A 19,451-nucleotide genomic window follows, 5' to 3' on the forward strand; every position below is an offset into this window, starting at 1 on the left:
GGGTAAATGGAGGGGTGATGATGTGGCTAGAAGTGGAGGACTGTGGGAAAAATAGGTAGTGTTTTGAGCGAAAAAAGTAGTCAATGGCAGAGGAGAGATCTTCCACCAGGCCTTGAAGCAGTGGAGGAAATCAGCAGTGAAGACAACTGTGGTGAGAGAATGACAAACACCAGGGGCCGCAGGGGAGAAGGTTGCGACCAACCACAGGCTGGAGGTTGATCGTGAGCTGTACCAAGAGGCCTGAGTAAGTCAGAGCAAAAGGAACGAACAGGGGAGTCAAGTGAGAGGAGAGACGTGGGGACAGGGATAGGTGATGACACTTGCCCCCAAAAGAGGAATGTGGACTTTCACCACTGGCTCAGGACTGTAAACAGGAAATGAGCGCAGCCACAATGCAGGTTTGAGTAGGACACATCTCTGCCTGCAAGATTTTAAGAACAGAGCCTGCCGAGTGTCATGATAACGAGAAGACTAAATGCGCCCCTGGGGAGACTTCGACAAGAGTCGTGCGAGTGGAATTGTGCGTGGAATGTGAGATGCAGACCCTTTTGCACAATGCATGCTTGGGTTGTCGGAAAGGAACATGGGCAGGAAGTGAGTAAAGTTATCGCCAAGCGGTCGCTGCTTTCCCTCTCGCGTGAGTGGACGGCAGGGAACGCAATCCGGGCCGGGCACTGCACACAACGGCACACAAAAACAAAGATCTGTCATATAGCCTTCACAAACTGTTGGGGCAAGTGTTGTTAGTGAGAATCTATGAAAGCTGGCACAGCACACGAGGGTTGGGTGGCCAACACCACGCCTGGCCGCCTTTGTCTCCCGAGTGACGATGTTTACACATCGCAGCAGGTACTCATTTGAGGATGAGTCGACCTGGAGGAGGCCCACTGGTGTTTTGAGCTTGAGCGGGAATCGAACTCTGGTCGCTGGGTTGGTAGTGCGGCACACTAACCGTTGCACTACCGCTCCCCGCAAAAGCGCACATACATAACAAGAGGGAGGCTGCTCATCACTTATATGCAACAATAATAATTGTGCATTTTAACATTTTATCATTTGCAGTTTACCAAAACAGTCGCGTAATTTTTTGCAAATTTTCTGAGGCCGAAGCGTAATTGTCTGCGTGGATGCTCATGTTTAAAAATGCAAACGTACGGCTCGCATTGCAGAAGTCCCCAGTGGAGTTAAACACTCTGCAGCAGCTGGATTGTGGCTTCACCCAATCAAAGTAATCATCGATCCAAGAGGACGGAGCGTAGCCAATCCTGGTGCTGCAACACAAAGGAATGCGCTTAAAAGCAAGTTAATTATTGACTCCATAACCTTAGACATGCGAACACCACACGACCTTCATTCTTATACAGGCATACCTCTTATAGCGCTGCCTCATCTAGCTGCCTCATATAACGCTGTTCCGAGACAAAAAAGCATGATAACGGAGGCATAATTTTTGTGCGGATCAGCCCATATATGAAGTTAGACGTGGTGTTGCCTTTAGGGGCGTCTTTGCCCATATCTGGTCTTGTGGAACCTGAATAAAGGTGTCTTTTGTATTTATTCTGCTCATAGTCGATCCGACGGTCACGTTAGAGTATCAATTGATTAGGGGTTAATCACTGCATCGATTCAGTGGTGATTGATGGATCGGATTGTTTAGTACTTTACAGCTTTCCGCAGAACATGTTTACAGCAGGCAGTGGTTCATCTTACACAAGCTCCGACCGAATGTTACCATCATTAAACGTCGTAATTATTTTTTTGTAAAATGCTTTAATACCTTTATCATGTGTACAGTATTATTATTAAGACTATTAGCGATATCCCAATGAAACCCTCAGATATCGTTCATCAGTAAAAAAATTGCGCTGTCGGTACGCATCTCCATTGGAACCTTGTTATAGTGACCTCCTATAGTGCTGTCTCATATAGCGCTTCGTTTACTAAGATCGGCATCCTGAGCGCTCTAGGAGGTACACCTGTATACCAACAACCCAGTGACAGAGTACACACTCCCGTTTACTGTGCATTAAGACAAATATAACACGTAGTCATTTCTATTTACCTTTTCCAAGTTGAAAACTTCATAATTATTTTAGTATAGAAACTAAACTAAAGACTGAACATTTTTTATTTTACTAGGTAAGGCTCACTGAGCTATGTAGCTTTTTTTCAGAAGTGACCTGGCCACAAATGACAGCTCAACGAAGTGGCTTACGTGTAAATATATAGCAGCAAAATACTCTAAACGCATGATGTTGATTCTAAATGTGGAGGTAAAAACCAGAGGGCTCGGAGAAAAATCCACATGACCACAGGGAGGGAGACATGCAAATTCCAAATATACAGGTGTCAGGGGGTCGGGATCGAACCCACAACCTCCTCCATACCAGACGAGGTAGTTAACAACTCTCCACCATGGTGCCCATAGAATTACAAGAACATTGACAGAACATTCATACAACACTAGACCCCCTACAAGCCTAGCACGACCCGGATGATACCGATGACGTCCCCGAGCCCCGATAATCACCTCCCGTCCAGAGGCACATGCCGGAACAGAAGCGAGACTTTTGTTTCCGACCGTTTTTGCGAGGTCAGAGGAGTCAAGTAAAAGAAACCGATAATCAGTGGAGCGAGCATCTAAACATATAATAGGACAATTCCAGCTCCAGCTTATAGAGTAAGTTGTGCGGCACAGAGCATGCTCGCGTACTAGTTGGGCAGCTGCGCAGCGAGGTAGAGCTGCTCCACCAGCGAGTTGTTGTTGCAGCCGACCCCTCCGCAGATGACGTTTTGTCCCTCCAGCGTCAAGTAGTCGTGACCGTCCTCCACTACAAAGTACACCGGCGGGCCCGAGTGCAGAAAACGGTTTAACGCGGTGAAGTACGTCAACACGTAAGAATCCTGCAACACACACAGACACACAGGCTCACCCTTTGACCTTTGCTTGCAAGGCTTATTTAATTAATTAGCATACTCCTGTACGTATGTATTTTGAACTTCTTTCGCACCGTACGTAGCCAACCCATGCTAATCAGAGGTGCGGGCAAAAGACAATAAACTAAACACAAAAAGTAGTTCTACTGCGCTATGAACCCGGCGACCCGAGTGTGATCGTCGGCCATGGTTAACATCTGAACCAGTCCTGGGCACCCCCTCCTTTATCAGCCTGAACTGACTGGCATGGTGAAGTACGATCAAACAACCTCCGTGACTGGCACGGTATGGCAGAGGCCTTCATTCAGCAGTGTATAGCCCAGGGGTCGGCAACCAAAATGGAGCCATATTATTTATTCAGGAAAACTAACATTTAAAGAGCCGCAATGCACGTAAATACGAGACGGTCCTCAATAAATAACACCACGAAGCAGTTCTTAAAGAGACGCATGTGGCTCCAGAGCTACAGGTTGCAGACCCCTGATATAGACCAAGGACTGTAAATCAAAAGTGTAAAATTAGCATTTCTCATGAACATTAGTGTTCCTGAATGCATGGGTTTGGGATAGAGTGTGACAATATCAGCTAGAGCAGAGTGTTCTTCACTGCAAGACCCGCAGGCGACTGGCGGCCGTTGGTGACCTTTAGTGTTGCCCCTGACGTGCGGCCTCCGACAATACACAAAGAGTGAAAACACCCCCCATCATCATCGTGCTGTCAAACCCAATGGTTTCAAATGTCTGGTGAAAGCAGCCCCCCTCTGCAAATGAGTGAATAACACTGACCTAGAGTGTACTGAATTTATATGCTTAAGTTTGAAATTGTGTTTGCAAGTTATAATGTGCGTCCGATGTATGCGTGAACCGTGAATGTCTGCGATTGAGCGTGTGAATGCGACCTCTGTGCGTGTGTGTGCGCATGAAGGAGCTGGTGCAAATGCAAAGCCGCACATCAGGCATGGAGAGCCTCTGGTCCAGACCGATTTCAATCTTGTTGACGACAGCCACACTGAAGGCAAGCGCCGCCACAAACACCGACATCTGACGAACACAGAAGGTGTTACTCCGAAGAACATCATTATGTATGTTGAACTTCTTTCGCACCATACATAACAAACGATGATAATTGGAGGTGCGATTATTATCGTCATTATCATCGCCGCCCACGGTCAGTCTCCTACTGGGTGGAAGGTTTTCCCCACGCTGTTATTGCGGCTCACGGTCCAATCTACCAATCTACCTCATTGCTGCAAGTGAACTGATCTCATTGCTCCATCTCCACAGTGGAAATCCCCTTGGCTATGTTCTCTCCTCAAGCTGCCATTCCATTACCAGCCTAATACATTGGGCATCATGTGCTCGGATCCATCGGTGTTGATAAAAACTGGCTAAGTCAGGTGGGGGACATTTTCCTTCATGAGGACCGAATGAACTTTCAAATGCTACAGCTTTCGTAGGTAATCGCACATGGACGCATGCACCTCAGTCACTTCTGTCAATGTAAGAGGCCCTTTTCCAGTGACAGAAGAGCATAATATTAAAAACACGATGTTACTCTGTCAAAAAATATTCCCCTTTAGTACCCGATTAGTGCAGCTAAGATGCTTGCAGTGGGCTGTTTCCAAGTGGCTGCGGGTCCGGGAACTGATGCACAATGGCTTACTCTTGTAAACGGTTTACTTTACAGATTAAAGCAGTTTGCAACTAACATTTCACAACAAATTGGAGGCTGGAAAATCTTGCATTCATGAACTTTTTTTTACAAATACACATACATAACTTTACTCAAACAAATATTTACTTAACCATATTTAACACGTGTACATAACCAGTTATATATTTCGATTTAAAGCTTTCGTGACTGCAGGGATTCATCTTCTTGTTTTTTTTGGTAAAGTCACGTAGAAGGGAAATAATAAAATAAAACATAATAAAATAATTCTCACGACGTTTCGGCCACAACGCAAGCAGCCGTCCTCAGGTGAAAACCAGGTCTGTCGGAAAGACAGCGTCTGAATGTCTTTCCGACAGACCTGTTCTTCACCTGAGGACGGCTGCTTGCGTTGTGGCCGAAACGTCGTGAGAATTATTTTATTATTTTAATTTTTATTATTTTATTATTTCCCTTCTACGTGACTTTACCGAAAGAACCAAGAAGACAGTTATATATTAGCAATTGTTTACCTAAAAAAGCCTCAATGAGTCCCAAGACTCTTTTTCAGTCCTGCATTGAATTGTGCAGCCAATATCATTTACATGGGTGTTGGCATAAGGGAGGAAACCGGGAAAACTTGGAGAAGACTCCTGTTTGTACCTCCTGGCCACCTCGTAGCTTCACATCTACAACAGCTGGCAAGCCCTGCTGGGCACCCATCCAAGTACTAACAAGGCTCTACCACGCTTGGCTTTCCACTTCTGATGAAATTGGGCACATTTATGGTGATTGGTTGTAGGCTTGCATAACATATGACCTGTGTCTAACTGAACATAACTTTGCATATTAAATGTCTCCATACTCAAATGAGCGCTGGATGATGGTCATCTACCCCTGGATGGCCCTGTGGAGGCGTGCGTGGTGAGCGCTGCCTCCAAATCGTTGGATGATAGCAGTGGTGCTACTGCGCGACTCCACGCAGTGTAGGGATCTGTCACGTATATACGCATGTTGAACTTCTTTCGCAGCGTGTGTAGCCAACCGTGCTTATCGGAGGTGCAGACCAATGGTGCGGACTAACATCGGGTAGAATGGACACCGTATTATACCATTTAGATGTGCATTCTAGCACGGCATTCTGCAATCTGCAAAACCGGTGCGGTGAAATATGCGATGGGTTCTATTCCCATTACACCTGCGGACGTGTGGAGGAGAGGTCACTCACCACAACAGGCCGCACACACTCGCTCAGCAGCACAGGAGCAAAAAGATTCTTGAAAAAGCGGAATAGCAGGCCGTGCTGACTCTCGTCCGGCGGAGGAACGCTGGTCTTCATGCAGCAGACGATATCGAAATGACCCTCCTACAAAGTGGCAGCGCATTCGCTTAAAAAATAAAATAAACACACATTTTCAATGCACAGTTTTCAAGTTTCAGAGGTGCGGGAAGCCAAAGACAAGCAGAAAGGAAAGCCACCAGAATAGGTGGCAACAATTTCCTAAGCTATGTGGACCTATTTCGGGATGTTTGGCCAACTATATTAAGGAGTGGCGCCATGATGGCGAGATATTAACTACCTCGCCTGGTATACAGGAGGTCATGGGTTCGATCCCGACCATGACGCCTGTATAGTTGGAGTTTGCCTGTGCTCCGCGTGGTTGCGTGGATTTTTCTCTTGGGCCTCCAGTTTTTCCCTCCACATTTAGAAACATGCTGCAATAAATGTCCACGTGATGATGAGCCACTTTGTTAAGCTATCATGTGGCCAGGTCACTTCTGAAAAAGAGCTATATAACCTCAGTGGGCCTTACCTCGTAAAATTAAAATAGTTCTATAGTTTAGCTGGAGTGTTGATACATTCACACCTCAGATTAGCAGAGTTGGCTACGTACGATGTGACCGTGAGCGTTGGACCGTGAGCGACAAGTTCAACAAACATACATACATGTGGCAACACTATCCCCATACAGAAAGCCCTAAGTGTGATGTACAATTGTGAGCAGCGTCACACCTCCTGCCTCCGCGCATCGAGGCCCATGAGGCTGACGAAGCAGGTGACCTGTAGCAGGAAGTCGATGAGCACAGCCATGCCGGCAAACAGCGAGAAGGTGCGCACAGCCGGCATGTCGGACAAGGCGCCTGTGGGACCAGACAATCGGACGCACAACAGCAACGGTGGCATTTCTGTACATGTGTTGTTAAACAAGATTTTAATAGCTAATGGCTGTGTAGTGAGTCCAACTGAGTCGCAGATGTTATCTTTGGAGCAACACTATTTATTCACATAACCATACGTAACATAACACAACCTACGCTCGGGTCTCGAATGCCCATCCAGCCACGCTACGGCAGAACTAGACACTGTTCGCTATCCCGGTCCGGACCACAAGCGGGGTCTCGGACCGCGTGGCTAGAGGCTTTTTCTCCCCGACGTGGATCTTCTTCACACCAGCACACGAAGAACCCCGAGCTCCTCATGGAGCTCTCATTATACGCCCCCGTGCTGGGGCTGGCTCCGCCCTTAGCCCCGCCCACCTTCCAGGCTTCTCGAGCTCCCTCTCGAATGTTCCCGAGAGCTCTTCGGAACCACGTGACCGCCCCTCGGTCCCCGTCCACCGGTGGCCCCCCTCCAGTATTGTCCGGTCACGTGACAACAGGTCAGCCAGAGTATCATGCCCCAGAGTAACCCTGGCTGGCTGATACTCGCTCTCGCTCCCTCACCGGGAGCCGGCACCGCACACTGCTCGCGGTGCCTCCGCGCTAACCAGCGCTCACCCAACCACCGCTAGTGTTGGTACTGCAGCACGCAACCCGGGCTGCCCGCAATGACATTACCGGCCGTGACTTCGCAAGTCCCGGCACCACACAGTGACAAGCAGAGGTGTGGACTCGAGTCATGTGACTTGGACTCGAGTCAGACTCGAGTCATGAATTTGATGACTTGCGACTCGACTTGGACTTGCATAACAATGACTTTGTCCCACCTATGAGATGTGGACTCGAGTCATGTGACTTGGACTCGAGTCAGACTCGAGTCATGAATTTGATGACTTGCGACTCGACTTGGACTTGCATAACAATGACTTTGTCCCACCTATGGTGACAAGTACAGTCACTACAGCTGTATATGCTGGTAACTCTGACGTAAATATAATTGTCTTAAATTTATGACCAAGGCCTTGTCTTTCCACGTAACACTTGAGTAAAAAATTCTTTGGTGCATCAGCCATTGACTTGAAGATGACTATATGCAGCAAATGTCTTTCAGTAAGGGATTCGTGCAAAGTAGCAGCATTTCGGACTGTACGTAGCCAACCGTGCTAATTGGAGGTGCGGTACGCATGGTAATCGGAGGTACGCATAAACACAACCCAATTATCGGAAAACGTCTCCGAATATCAGTGAATGAATATGGTGAGTGTCACAGCCTCCCCTTACAATATATATGTATTTCGTGGAGAACAAGTTCGCCAAACTATTTAAGACATTTGTTCGAGCGAGAAGGCCAATTTAACTGGATGAAGTAGAGATCAAGTGGTTGAGTGACTTGGACATTGAGAGCAAACACAAGATGATGACAACGATCTCCTTGCTTTGTCAAAACGTCCTCCTTGTTAAAAAAGAAAGATGGTGTGCTGTAATTTGTTATTATGAGTACCGAGTTACGTTAACTATTAACTTTTGTATTAAATTTGTACGTATGTTTTATTACCTATTTTCAAACTTTAGTCATGGTGTTCTCACTGTGCACATTCAAATATGTGATTTCACCTGGTTACAAAAAAAAAACGCCTCATTAGTTATGGCGCTCTTTAGCTCACTTTGCACGGGGTCCAGTGCTAACCACTTGTGAGGTGCTCGTTACCCAGAAAGAAGGCCAAGGTCTCTGAAGTGGAGGTCAGCAGCATGCTTGGAGCAACATCTCCCAGGATCCGGCCAATCTGCTCATGCGCCTTCTCTTCCGCACGGCGTTCGTCTCTCTGTTAGCAAAGCACAGATCACGTGAAATTGCCTGGCAATAAGACATAACTTCCCACATGTCTCCACGTCACTCATGTCACTGAACAAGACATGCCCATTCGTACAAATTAGCATAAACAATGTGGAGATTCAATATTCGCTCGCTCTCGAAGAGAGGAAATGGCTCCAAGGTGCGAGGAATCAGACAAATGGGAAAGCAGCCAGGTGGTGAGCCGGCACTAAATTCCCCCCCCCCCCATCTCAACAGTGCCGGATGATGGGCGTGGTCACTCCAGCCAATTTGCAAATGCAAACATTGCAGCCACGTTAAGCACTGCTGTGACACGAAGCACAGGACGAAAACCCTTAGTCTAATCTGGGCTATGGCCACAGTTCGTCTGAATGCTGCAGAGGCGATATTATTATTCTTATGATCATCATCTTCATCGTATAAAGAAACATCATACATATCAAAATTAGTATTTCATATCTGCTATAAATCACAAAGCCTGTGTCCAAAATATTAGATCCCGCTGTGAATAAAAAAAAAGAGGTGAGTGTACCCTACCTGGGTTTTGTTTAACATAGCCCCCGTTCACAGACATATACGCAGGTCTTGCTGTTCTATATTATAACTTGCCTCTTGTTCTAGAATGCACATCTTAAGTAGTTGATCAACTTTATAACCTGGCTGGGTTCTTGCACATTCCTCACGTGTTTGTTTTCAAGATACAGCCTGGCTCGGTTGAAGACAATTATCTTTGTTACCGTGCCTGCCGCAGCAAGTCAGCACTCTGCGACGGGAGTCACCTGGTAAGCCTGCACGAGGATGAAGATGTTGTCCACGCCGACGGCCAGCACGAGGAAGGGGATGACCTCAATGACGATGAGCGTAAGTGGGATGCCCGCGTAACTGAAGATGCCCAGAGAGGAAGACACGGAGCAGAGGACAATGGCGATCCCTGCCATGGCCAGCGAGATCTTTGAGTCAACCTGAAAACGCATCGTGCATGGATGACAATAGTATAAAAATTTTGTAACATTAAAAACACATACCTTAGAAGTCACTGATCAAAAAAACCTCTCGAGCCAAAGGTGTAAGCACCGGTTTGTGAGACTCCCAATTCGTTGTGCTGCGAGATGGCCAAAATATGGTCATATAGCAAAAGTAGCTTCTTTCAACTCGTCAAAGCAAACATTTGAGCAGTGTCACCTCCTATACAGGGTGGGTTTTCTCCGGGTTGTCCAATCTCCTCCCACGAGCAAGAGACTAATTGAAATGGCTAAATGTGCCCAATTAGAACCTTCTTAAAAAATTGTGAGACAAAGTGACAATTACAAATGCATGCTTTAGTAGTGCCATTTACTGCGTCACAAACTGGCCGGCCTACTTTTAAGTGGCCATTGGGACGCTGCAAAAAAAAACTCCTGTCCATAAACTCAAATACACTCGTGTAGACCATACAGCGATTGAAGAACTGGCAGACTCACGGGTGAAGAGGGACACTTTTTCCAAATATTTATATTAAGAATGATTCTGCCTATTTTTAAAAAAAGTTTTATCTGGATGTAGGTGCGGGGCGTAGAGGGGGGTCACCCCCCACCCCTCAATCCGCTGTCTCTCACAAGCCACACAAGAAAGCAGCTGGAGATAAGCCATAACATTTAATAAAAACCCCGGTGCAAGGCCAAAGGCCACCATTAAACATGGACAAACAGCAGGGACGGGGAATATTACAACTGGTGGTTTTTAACAACGGTAAAAGTTTGAAACTTAGTGACAAGAATACATCTACATTATAGACTGCAGTCTACATTCGTGGCTTTTATTATTACTTATTTTATTTTACTCTTATTCACCTCTTATATTGTATCTTTCTATCTACGTGACCTTACCGAAAGAACCAACCAATATGAATTCCGGCAGTCACGAAAGCTTAAGTCAAAACTTAGTTACATCTCCAACCTCAGGATATCAAAATATAACTCGAGAATAAGAAGCACGGATCCTTGGCGACACAGTCGGAGAACAAAGTTAATAAAACCCTCGGAATACCTGTGGTAACATCTATGGTATATCACAAAGCTTGGTTAAACATAAACCAAATAATAATTATGAAGTATTAGACCGAGGGTAATTCAAAATAGATACAAGGCGAAATAGGTCAATCACACACGACCAAGATAATATGTATTCCATAGGACCAGAGCCTCCAAACCGCAATTTGGCACAACACATGGTAGCAATAAAATATTCCTCCCCTTGAGATGGCAAACACCACGAAGGCAGAGGAGGGAGGGGAAATGCAAACCAAAAAACATAAACATGGTGATGGAAATCAGCCAGTCAAAGGTCAAAAGGGGGGGGGGGGGGGGCAACCAGGCGGCTGTGGCCACGAGAGGAGAACGAGACAGAGGGATCCTGTTTTTTTTCACGAGAGACACGCAGATGGAGGAAAATTTTCGAATATAACGACGAACACACACAGCGCACTTCAGTTTTGTAATGGCAAGCTCTGGGGATGGTCCTTGAAATCAACCATGGATGTCGAGTCTTGCAGAGAAGAGGGGCGATGTGTTGCTAGGTTTTGAGTTCGGCGCTGACCGACAGAGTATCGCTGAACGTTTTATTCTACATTTATCCTGATATTTTGAGTCGCTTGCAAAGTCAAGGATTGCGATTAGTGGTGTTGTACTAAGCTATAAGAGTTGTAAGAAGCTAAGAGGTGTGCGAATACAATTTACGAGTTTTGAGAGCAGAGGGAAAGAGTGACGAGCAACGACCAGCGCAGCCCTGAAGCAAGGGCTGGGCGGGAGAGGCACCACCGGGTGCCCTCGCGAAGCTGGCAGCTGCACGCCAGGGTAAAGAGTACGGAGCAGTGGAAAGAGCCTGAACTAGTGCAGCCAAGAGGAAGAGTGTCGGTGCAGACAAGAGTGCCGTGTGTTCAATACACACACACACGCCATCCCAGCGGCCCTGCTGGGAACCTGAGGTATTTTCAGTACAAGGAACGCTGTACTGCATAAGCCGCTAATTCAGCAAGTGGCAAAGAAGACACACACACATAACGCGCATATCGGGACTAATAAGATTGTTCCAAAAAGTTATCTTTGTGTTTCGAAAAGGGTTGCCATTCCAAGGTGGTGCGTTAACTATTAGCGGACCGTGAAAAGCATTGCTGCCTGTTGAGTTACATGAATACGGTCGTTTAGAAGTATTTTAGTCATTCGTTTTCGTTAATTGCATAATCTTACCCATTAATTTATTGAGGTCTACTTTTAACTCGGGTACATGCTTATTTATCACTGTTCGTATGAATATTGTCACATTACATTTTTTAGGACTTTTCCTATCGCCGTGTATGCTCGCTTTACTCTGAGGGATTAGGCGATTTGTTTGTGCTCAGTTTAACAAACGTAACCATTGAGGGTTATTTGTACGGATCAATGAGTAGGACATCGAGGAGTACTGTTGATGAATCCGAGCATAAGTGTTCGCATGTTAGAGTGTTTTTAGATATGAAAGGTGCTTAACACAGAAGAGTCTGAGTGGTGCCTTCCTAAGTTCATGCATAATAATCTAACCTATAAACGTCATTCTTTGTCTATCTGTCTGTCTCTTGCGAAGGATTTGGGCTCGCGAACCGTGGGGTTAACGCTTAAAAAAAGTAGCTGGTTACAACGCCGTAAGCCCCGTGGTGTGCCAGCGCCATTCCGTTTTCCCATCAGTCAACTTTAAAGTAGTTAAATTAACAATTTAGTGATATTTTCCGTTTGTTAATTATTTCCTCGTGCCGCTAAAGCTGCCCGGGGGTTGCCCCTAGCAACGCACACGCATCATCAGTGGAGGGGGGGGATGTCTCAGTCACGTTAAAAATGGAAAAACAATACACACAACGCTGAGGTAAATTCATCAGTGTCATGTCCTCTTCTCCCCCCCACCCCAATGTGTGCACTTACTACTATAGGATCGGTAGATACTAATATTATAGCGCTTAGATACTATTATTGTAGCGCGGGCGGGGGGATGGTGGGGGTGGGGGTTGCGGCCCAGCCTCCAGCCTGCCAAGGTGCAACCTCGTCCGGCTGGGCAATCTAGGCGAGGCCGGGGGCTCTGTACAGGACTAGGCCTCACCACGCCACTCTGTCAGGTGAGTACTTCGTGCTATAGAGTCGATAAATACTGCTATAGAGTCAGCATGTGAGTGTGTAAGTCCATTCCTTTGCGTGTGTGTAGGTCCATGTGTGTGTGTGTGTGCGAGTCGATGTGTGTGTGCAATTGAAAATAAAAATAATTGTGTGTGCATCTAAACCGATGTGTGTGAGTCGATGTATGTGTGTGTGTGTGTGAAAGTTCATGTGTATGTGTGAGTCGCGATGCGTGTTTGTAAGTCTATGTGTGTGTGGGTTGATGTGTGTGCAAGTCGATGTGTGTAAGTCCATATGTGTGTGTGTGCAAATCTATGTGTGTGTGTGCGTGTGCAAGTCTGTGTGTGTGTGGGTCGATGTATGTGTGTAAGTGCATGTGTTTGTGTGTGCGAGTCCATGTGTGTGCGAGTCCATGTGTGTGTGAGTCCATGTGTGTGTGTAATTGAAAATAAAAAACAATTGTGTGTGTGTCTAAACCGATGTGTGCGAGTCAATGTATGTGTGTGTGTGAAAGTCCATGTGTATGTGTGAAAGTCCATGTGTATGTGTGAGTCGCGATGTGTTTGTAAGTCCATGTGTGTGTGTGTGGGTTGATGTGTGTGCGAGTCGATGTGTGTAAGTCCATAGTAGTGAAGTACCGTTGATGACTCTTGGACACCGTTGGTGAGGCACGCGTATTTATTCCGTACAAGTAGTCACAACTGTGGACATACAATACTAGAGGGGGCATCGGCCCCCTCACCCGGCTAGCTGGGAATACACTGCTAGCTATCTCTGACCTACCTCCTAGTCCTCCACTAACGGGCTAGGGGAGGCTGTCTGGCCCGACACTGGTAAGTCGGGCTACGGTACCCGGAGTCCCAGAGCACTAGCTCTGGTTCTCGGGACCACGCCGCTGGCTCGGTCCTGCGCGGCCCTGACAAGGGCGGCGTCCCAGGGGAGTCCAGGGCTCTAGCTAGACGATCTTCGGTCTTCACTGGTTTAGCTTTAACATTCTGCCCCGAGCCCTCTGACACATCCCCCTTTATACTCCACCCCCGCTGAGGGGTGGGGCCCCGGGCTGCCTGGTGCGGACGTCGTTGAGAGCACCCCCCCCGTGCACTCACGTAGCCCCGCCCACTGTGTTTGTTTCCCATAAGCTGCCATGCATAACGGCTCTCTCTCTAACACCCCTACAGTAGTGTAGGGGTTAGCGCGCTGCGCTGCGAACCCGGCGACCAGAGTTCGATTCTCGCTCACGGCCAACACCAGTGACGATAATCTAAACCGGTCCCGGGCCTCCCCTAGGTCGACTCAGCCTCAAATGAGTACCTGGTGCGATGTGTAAACATCGTCGCTAGGGAGACAAAGGCGGCCGGGCGTGGTGTTGGCCACCCAACCCCTCGTGTGCCGTGCCGGCCTTCATAGGTGCTCGCTAACAGCACTTACCCCTACAGTCTGTTAAGGCTATACGGGGAATCTTTGTCTTTGTTTTTTGTAAGTCCATATGTGTGTGTGTGCAAGTCTATGTGTGTGCGTGTGTGCAAGTCTATGTGTGTGTGGGTCGATGTATGTGTGTGTGTGGTCGATGGCCGGGAGTCGGAGCCTTTCCCTGTACACCTTGGGGTGCGACAGGGATGTCCTCTGGCTCCCACATTATTTAACATTTATTTCGACTGCGTAGTTCGTGAAGCCTTCAATAGCTGTACCGGGGGAATTTCCATTTGGTACAGATATAATGGGAGGCTGATCGACGCCCGGGTGCGATCAAGGGATGGCTCCCTATTGGTCAACCACGTTATGTATGCCGATGATTTGGTAATCGCTGCTCATTCAGAAGAGGAGTTGGAGACGCTGCTGCTGAGACTGGAGCGTGCCACTAAGAGGTGGGGCCTTACCATCAGCCCCACCAAAACTAAGCACCTGCCTGGGTATTTTGTACCATCGGACACTCCGCCCCCACAACTCCCAATCGGTGATGGGGCTGTTGTGGAGAGAGTGGAGAGTTTCCCATACCTGGGCAGTGTGCTTATGACCGGCTCCAGTTTATCAGCAGAGGTCTCACTCCGAATCAGTCGAGCGGCATTATCTTTTCATCGGTTGCATAACGCTGTGTGGAAGCTACCTGGTCTGTCGCTCCGCACGAAGCTTCAGGTCTTCTCGGCCACGGTCATTCCCTCCCTTCTCTACGCTTGCGAAACGTGGACCCCCCTAATGGAGCATCTTCGCCGGTTGGAAAAATTTAGGCTGGCCTGCCTACGATCCATCCTGGGTTTAACCAGGCTGGATTGTGTGAGGAGCTCACAAATCCTTGAAAGATCGGGGCAAAGTCCCATCGGTGAGCTCCTCCGGCAGGCAAGGCTGCGTTGGCTGGGTCATGTAGCCCGCATGCCCAGCTACCGCATGCCTAAACAGCTTTTGTTCGGCCGGATCGAGGGGGCTAAACGGGCACGGCACGGGCTAGAAAAGAGATGGAGTGATGTGGTACAGGAGGACGTGGAGCTGAGTGGACTTGCCGATGACTGGTACCAGCGGTGTCAAGATCGGCCTCAGTGGAGGAGGCTCGTGAAGGACGCTACTGGGCAGTTGGAGGCAGTCGCCCTCCAACAACAACGGAGGGCGGAGGAGCGACGCTCACAACAACGAGCGGAGCGCCGGGTGGCTAAAGCACAGCAAGTTGGTACGGTAGGGGGCACAGGTGGTGCATCAGCCAGTCATCTCGGTCATCTCGGTCAGTCGACCCGTGGCACCTGCTGGGTCTGCCCCGTGACCTCCTGCCAGCGGGCGTTCGACACTTCACGTGGCCTCAAGGTGCACTTGGCCTGGCACAAGCGTCGTGGTGACGTCACCGCCACTTAGTGGCGAATGGCGGTTGTTGTTGTGGATCGATGTGTGTGTGTGTGTGTAAGTGCATGTGTTTGTGTGTGAGTCCATGTGTTTATGTGTGTGTGTATAAGTCCATGTATGTGTGCGAGTCGCTGTGTGTGTAAGTCGATGTGTCTGCGTGTCAGTCGATGTGTGTGGCTCTATGTTCGTGTGTGAGTCGATGTGTGTTTGTGTGTCTGTGCAAGTGTATGTGTGTGTGTGAGTCCATGTGTGTAACTCCGTGTGTGTATCTAAAGTCGATGTCTGTGTGTGCGAGTCCATATGTGTGTGTGTCGGGCGTTGTGTGTGTGAGTCTATGTATGTGTGTGTAAGTCGATGTGTCTGCGTGGTTCCATGTATGTGTGCAAGTCCATGTGTGTGTGTCTTAGTAGATATGTGTGTGTAGGTCCATGTGTGTGTGAGTCTATGTATGTGTGTGTGTGAGTCTATGTATGTGTGTGTGTGAGTCGCTGTATGTGTGTACGTCATTTTCTGTGTGTAACTCCATGTGTGTGTATCTAAAGTCCATGTCTGTGTGAGTCCATATGTGTGTGTGGGTGTAAGTCGATGTGTTTGTGTGTGTGTGGGTCAATGTCTGTAATAGTGTATATAAGTCTATGTGTGCGTGTGTTCTTCCCGCTAGTTATTACATAAATTCGCATAATTTCGTTAAATTACACTTTTTTTTATTTGTATTATTATTATTAAAGACCTAATATATATCAACAACCCGTGCGTACAAACGTGTACACACACGTACCGCCAGCGTGAAGATGCTCCGGATGTGTCCCAGTGCAAGAGAGATGTACACGAACATGACGGCGTAGCTGATGAGCACGGTGCGCACGTCGCCAGTGCTCTCCCGGTTGATCTCGTCCTCAATGCTGCGCTCCGCCGAGTACACGATGCTCAGATTGGGGTTGTTGTAGTTTTTCACCAGATCAATGAACCTGCGTGCAAGAGGCACGGCAGTGCACGCTTATTTAGCTGTAAGTCTATCCAGGCACAGCCCTCAACGACAGGTTACGTAATGCATGTTATTAATTTATCACAAATTCGCTGTGAATAACTAATCGTTAGGCAACATCTCTAATGTATTGGTTCCTCTCGTGCATCAATGTATTAAAGGTACCGGGCCCAATTCCTGTGTTTGCAGCGGTGGCGCACTGACTGCCTCCTTCGAATCCCAAAGCAGCTGTTATTTCCACGTCATTTGACTTACTCTTCAGATGTGACTGCATTACAATTTAATTGGAGGGTTGGTATGTGGTGTGGGGTAAGTAGTGGGTGGTGATGGGTGCGTGGTGTATGGTGAAGGGTGTGTAGTATGTGTAAACATCACCACTGAGGAGACAAAGTCAGCCAGGCGTGGTGCTGGCCACCCACTCCCTCGTGTGCTGTGTCGGCCTGCATAGGTGCTCGCTAACAACACTTGCCCAAAAAGTCTACTGAGGCTATACGGGGTATCTTTGTCTTGTGTATATGTATTATGAACTTCTTTCACACCATACGTAGCCCAACCGTGCTAATCGGAGGCAGGTAGGGAAAAAATATATATATAATCGGAAGTATGTGGTGAGGGGTGGTAGGGTGTGTGGTAAGAAGCAGCAGGATGTGCCATATGCCTCATTCTTGTTGCAGTTGTCCATTAGGAAAAGGGGGGCACATAACCTTTTGTAAAGAAAAGAAAACCTGTAGGACTGCACATTTCCGCAACAAACGGGCGGAGAAAGCTCCGAGTGACGTCTACAGAAACGTGAGATACCAGTGACAGCGGTAAACGTGGTGGATCCGTGAGCACGGCTCACTTTGAACAAACAGCCAGAGGGGCTCTAGGCTGGAGGCTAGACAGCTATTTGTGGTCGCCCCACGTTGAAGAAACCACGTGGCACGCGGAGTCTCCTCGGAGCGCACGTGGCCCAAGCATTATTTTTAATCACACGATTCGGGGCCCAGCGCATCTCACTCCAGAGTCCTATCACCCACGTCACCTTCGTGACGATCACTACCTTCATCACCCTCAATAATTGCTACGATCATTCCGAATAGTTAATAATGACAAAATGCACTTAACCTTTTTGGTCTTATTCCACGCTGTGTTGCTGGAATTGCACGAGAGTGCAGTGTGACTTAGAGATCGCCAACTCTCCCGTTTGTGACACTGTCCATCGACATCATCATCTATTTTGTGTTGCCTTGCCAACACATTGGAAGTTGGCTCTTGTACGAGTTTGTATGCATATACATAAAAACACAGAGCCACTGTCAATCCACTGTTGGATGACAGCCTCTCCATGTCGCCATGCTGGTCAGTGTGGGTAGGTGAAGGTGGGCAGCATAGATGTTGAACCATAGTACAGTACAACATTCGATATTGCTGCATTGCTCGGGTGCTGACAAATTGGCCCCACAGCAGCAGTAGTAACTGCCTGCAGCACGGCTTTGTGTGCGGAGATTGTCCCTTCAAGCGCTATCCTGGCTCAACCGAGCATACCTCTCCAGATCTGACGAGATTGGGTGTATGCTGGGTGATTTGGTCTCGGATAACATGCAAATCAGATTCTCAAATTAAGTCAAGCATTTGCAACCCACAACTCACCCTTGTTCCCATGCCAAAATAGCAGCCATCTTTTCCGAGTTGTTGTGGTAGTTGACAACAGGGAAGGTTATGACCAGGGCCGTGGCGTTGTTGTAATTATCACCTGGAGCGCATCATTCAACAGGGCAACGGGGTCACTTCTTTCGCCACACATCTACACGCACTCCCATTAGAAGTTGCTGAACACAGGTGGTCACAAAGAACGTTAGCAAATCGGAAAATGTAAATGCTAATATTATTTGTTAATACTCCAACGAAAGCAAACACTATAAATGAATTCACACACCAGGTAGACTGAAACTAGGGATGCGATCAACAGCCAAATATTGAACACCTTGCCTAGGTATTACGTGAATCTGAAACCAATGTATAATATATTCAAGTATATTTTCAATAAACTGGCCTGTCTATATTTTCCTCTCTCTGTGTCTGTCTCCCTATTTGTGTTTCTCATTCTCCCCTTTCCCCATCTCTCTATGGGTCTCCCTCTCACTTCATCTCTGCCTCGGTCTCCCTTCCCGTGGTCTGTGTATGGGCCTTCCTCAATTTACCTGCCCCTTTGCTCTCCGTATCCAACTGCCTTTCTCGCTGCTGCCCTCAGTTTTCACCGTTTAACCTTCTGTCATTGTCTCGGTGTCCACGTCTACCTCTGTATCTGTGTCTCTCCCTTTCTATATCCCTCCATGTCTGTCCGTCTTCATCTCTTTGTCTCTGTATTTCTGTCCACGTGTCTCGCCCTCTTGTCTGCTTGTTCCTCCAAATCAGTCTCTCTGTCTTGTTGTTCTGTGCCCCCCACTGTCTTTCTGCCCTTTTCTCCATCTGCCTCTGTATCCCAATGTCTCCCTCTTGTATGCTTGTCTTTGTCTTTCCGTCTGTCTTTCATCTCCTTTATTTCGCTCTCTCGGTGCCATTTGTGGCCAGGTCACTTCTGAAAAAGAAGTCAATATCTCAGTGGGCTTTGCCTGGTAGGATGGGAATGGTTTAGTTTTATTAGTATACTAGTTCATAAAGCCCGTCTTTGCCAAGGAAAATGTTTCAATAAATATAATAATTACTACTCTTTAGGTCTTACGGTAAAGTCACGTAGATAGAAAAAAAATCACGACGTTTTGATCGCAACACAAACAATCGTCTTAATACTATGTGAGGGCAAGCTCCTATCTTTAACCGTTTTCGAATTATTCAGATTTGAACATCATAAAATTTGAAATTTTTCATTCAAAACGGCGAATCTGAAATCTCAAAACAATAAAAGTTAGAATAGTTCTCGCTTTAATTTTATCTGCTGTTTAACGCTCTATTAAAAGAA

At 47.4% G+C, this 19,451-nt stretch overlaps 1 protein-coding gene across 1 annotated transcript in view; it reads right to left on the reverse strand.

Annotated features, from left to right (window-relative positions):
- The window catches only part of NPC1 (NPC intracellular cholesterol transporter 1), a 72,022-nt gene that overhangs the window by 23,132 nt on the left and 29,439 nt on the right, over positions 1 to 19,451 (reverse strand). Inside the window, exons 11-20 of the mRNA XM_078872783.1 lie at positions 18,143 to 18,245; positions 16,304 to 16,493; positions 9,361 to 9,543; positions 8,456 to 8,570; positions 6,602 to 6,729; positions 5,816 to 5,953; positions 3,888 to 3,977; positions 2,714 to 2,904; positions 1,156 to 1,271; positions 545 to 674 (exon numbers count right to left, since the gene is read on the reverse strand). Coding sequence (XP_078728909.1) covers positions 545 to 674; positions 1,156 to 1,271; positions 2,714 to 2,904; positions 3,888 to 3,977; positions 5,816 to 5,953; positions 6,602 to 6,729; positions 8,456 to 8,570; positions 9,361 to 9,543; positions 16,304 to 16,493; positions 18,143 to 18,245 — 1,384 coding nt within the window. The remainder of the gene's footprint in view (positions 1 to 544; positions 675 to 1,155; positions 1,272 to 2,713; positions 2,905 to 3,887; positions 3,978 to 5,815; positions 5,954 to 6,601; positions 6,730 to 8,455; positions 8,571 to 9,360; positions 9,544 to 16,303; positions 16,494 to 18,142; positions 18,246 to 19,451) is intronic.

Source organism: Lampetra fluviatilis, chromosome 2 (genome assembly GCF_964198595.1).
Source record: "Lampetra fluviatilis chromosome 2, kcLamFluv1.1, whole genome shotgun sequence".
NCBI classification, from domain to species: Eukaryota; Metazoa; Chordata; class Hyperoartia; order Petromyzontiformes; family Petromyzontidae; genus Lampetra; species Lampetra fluviatilis.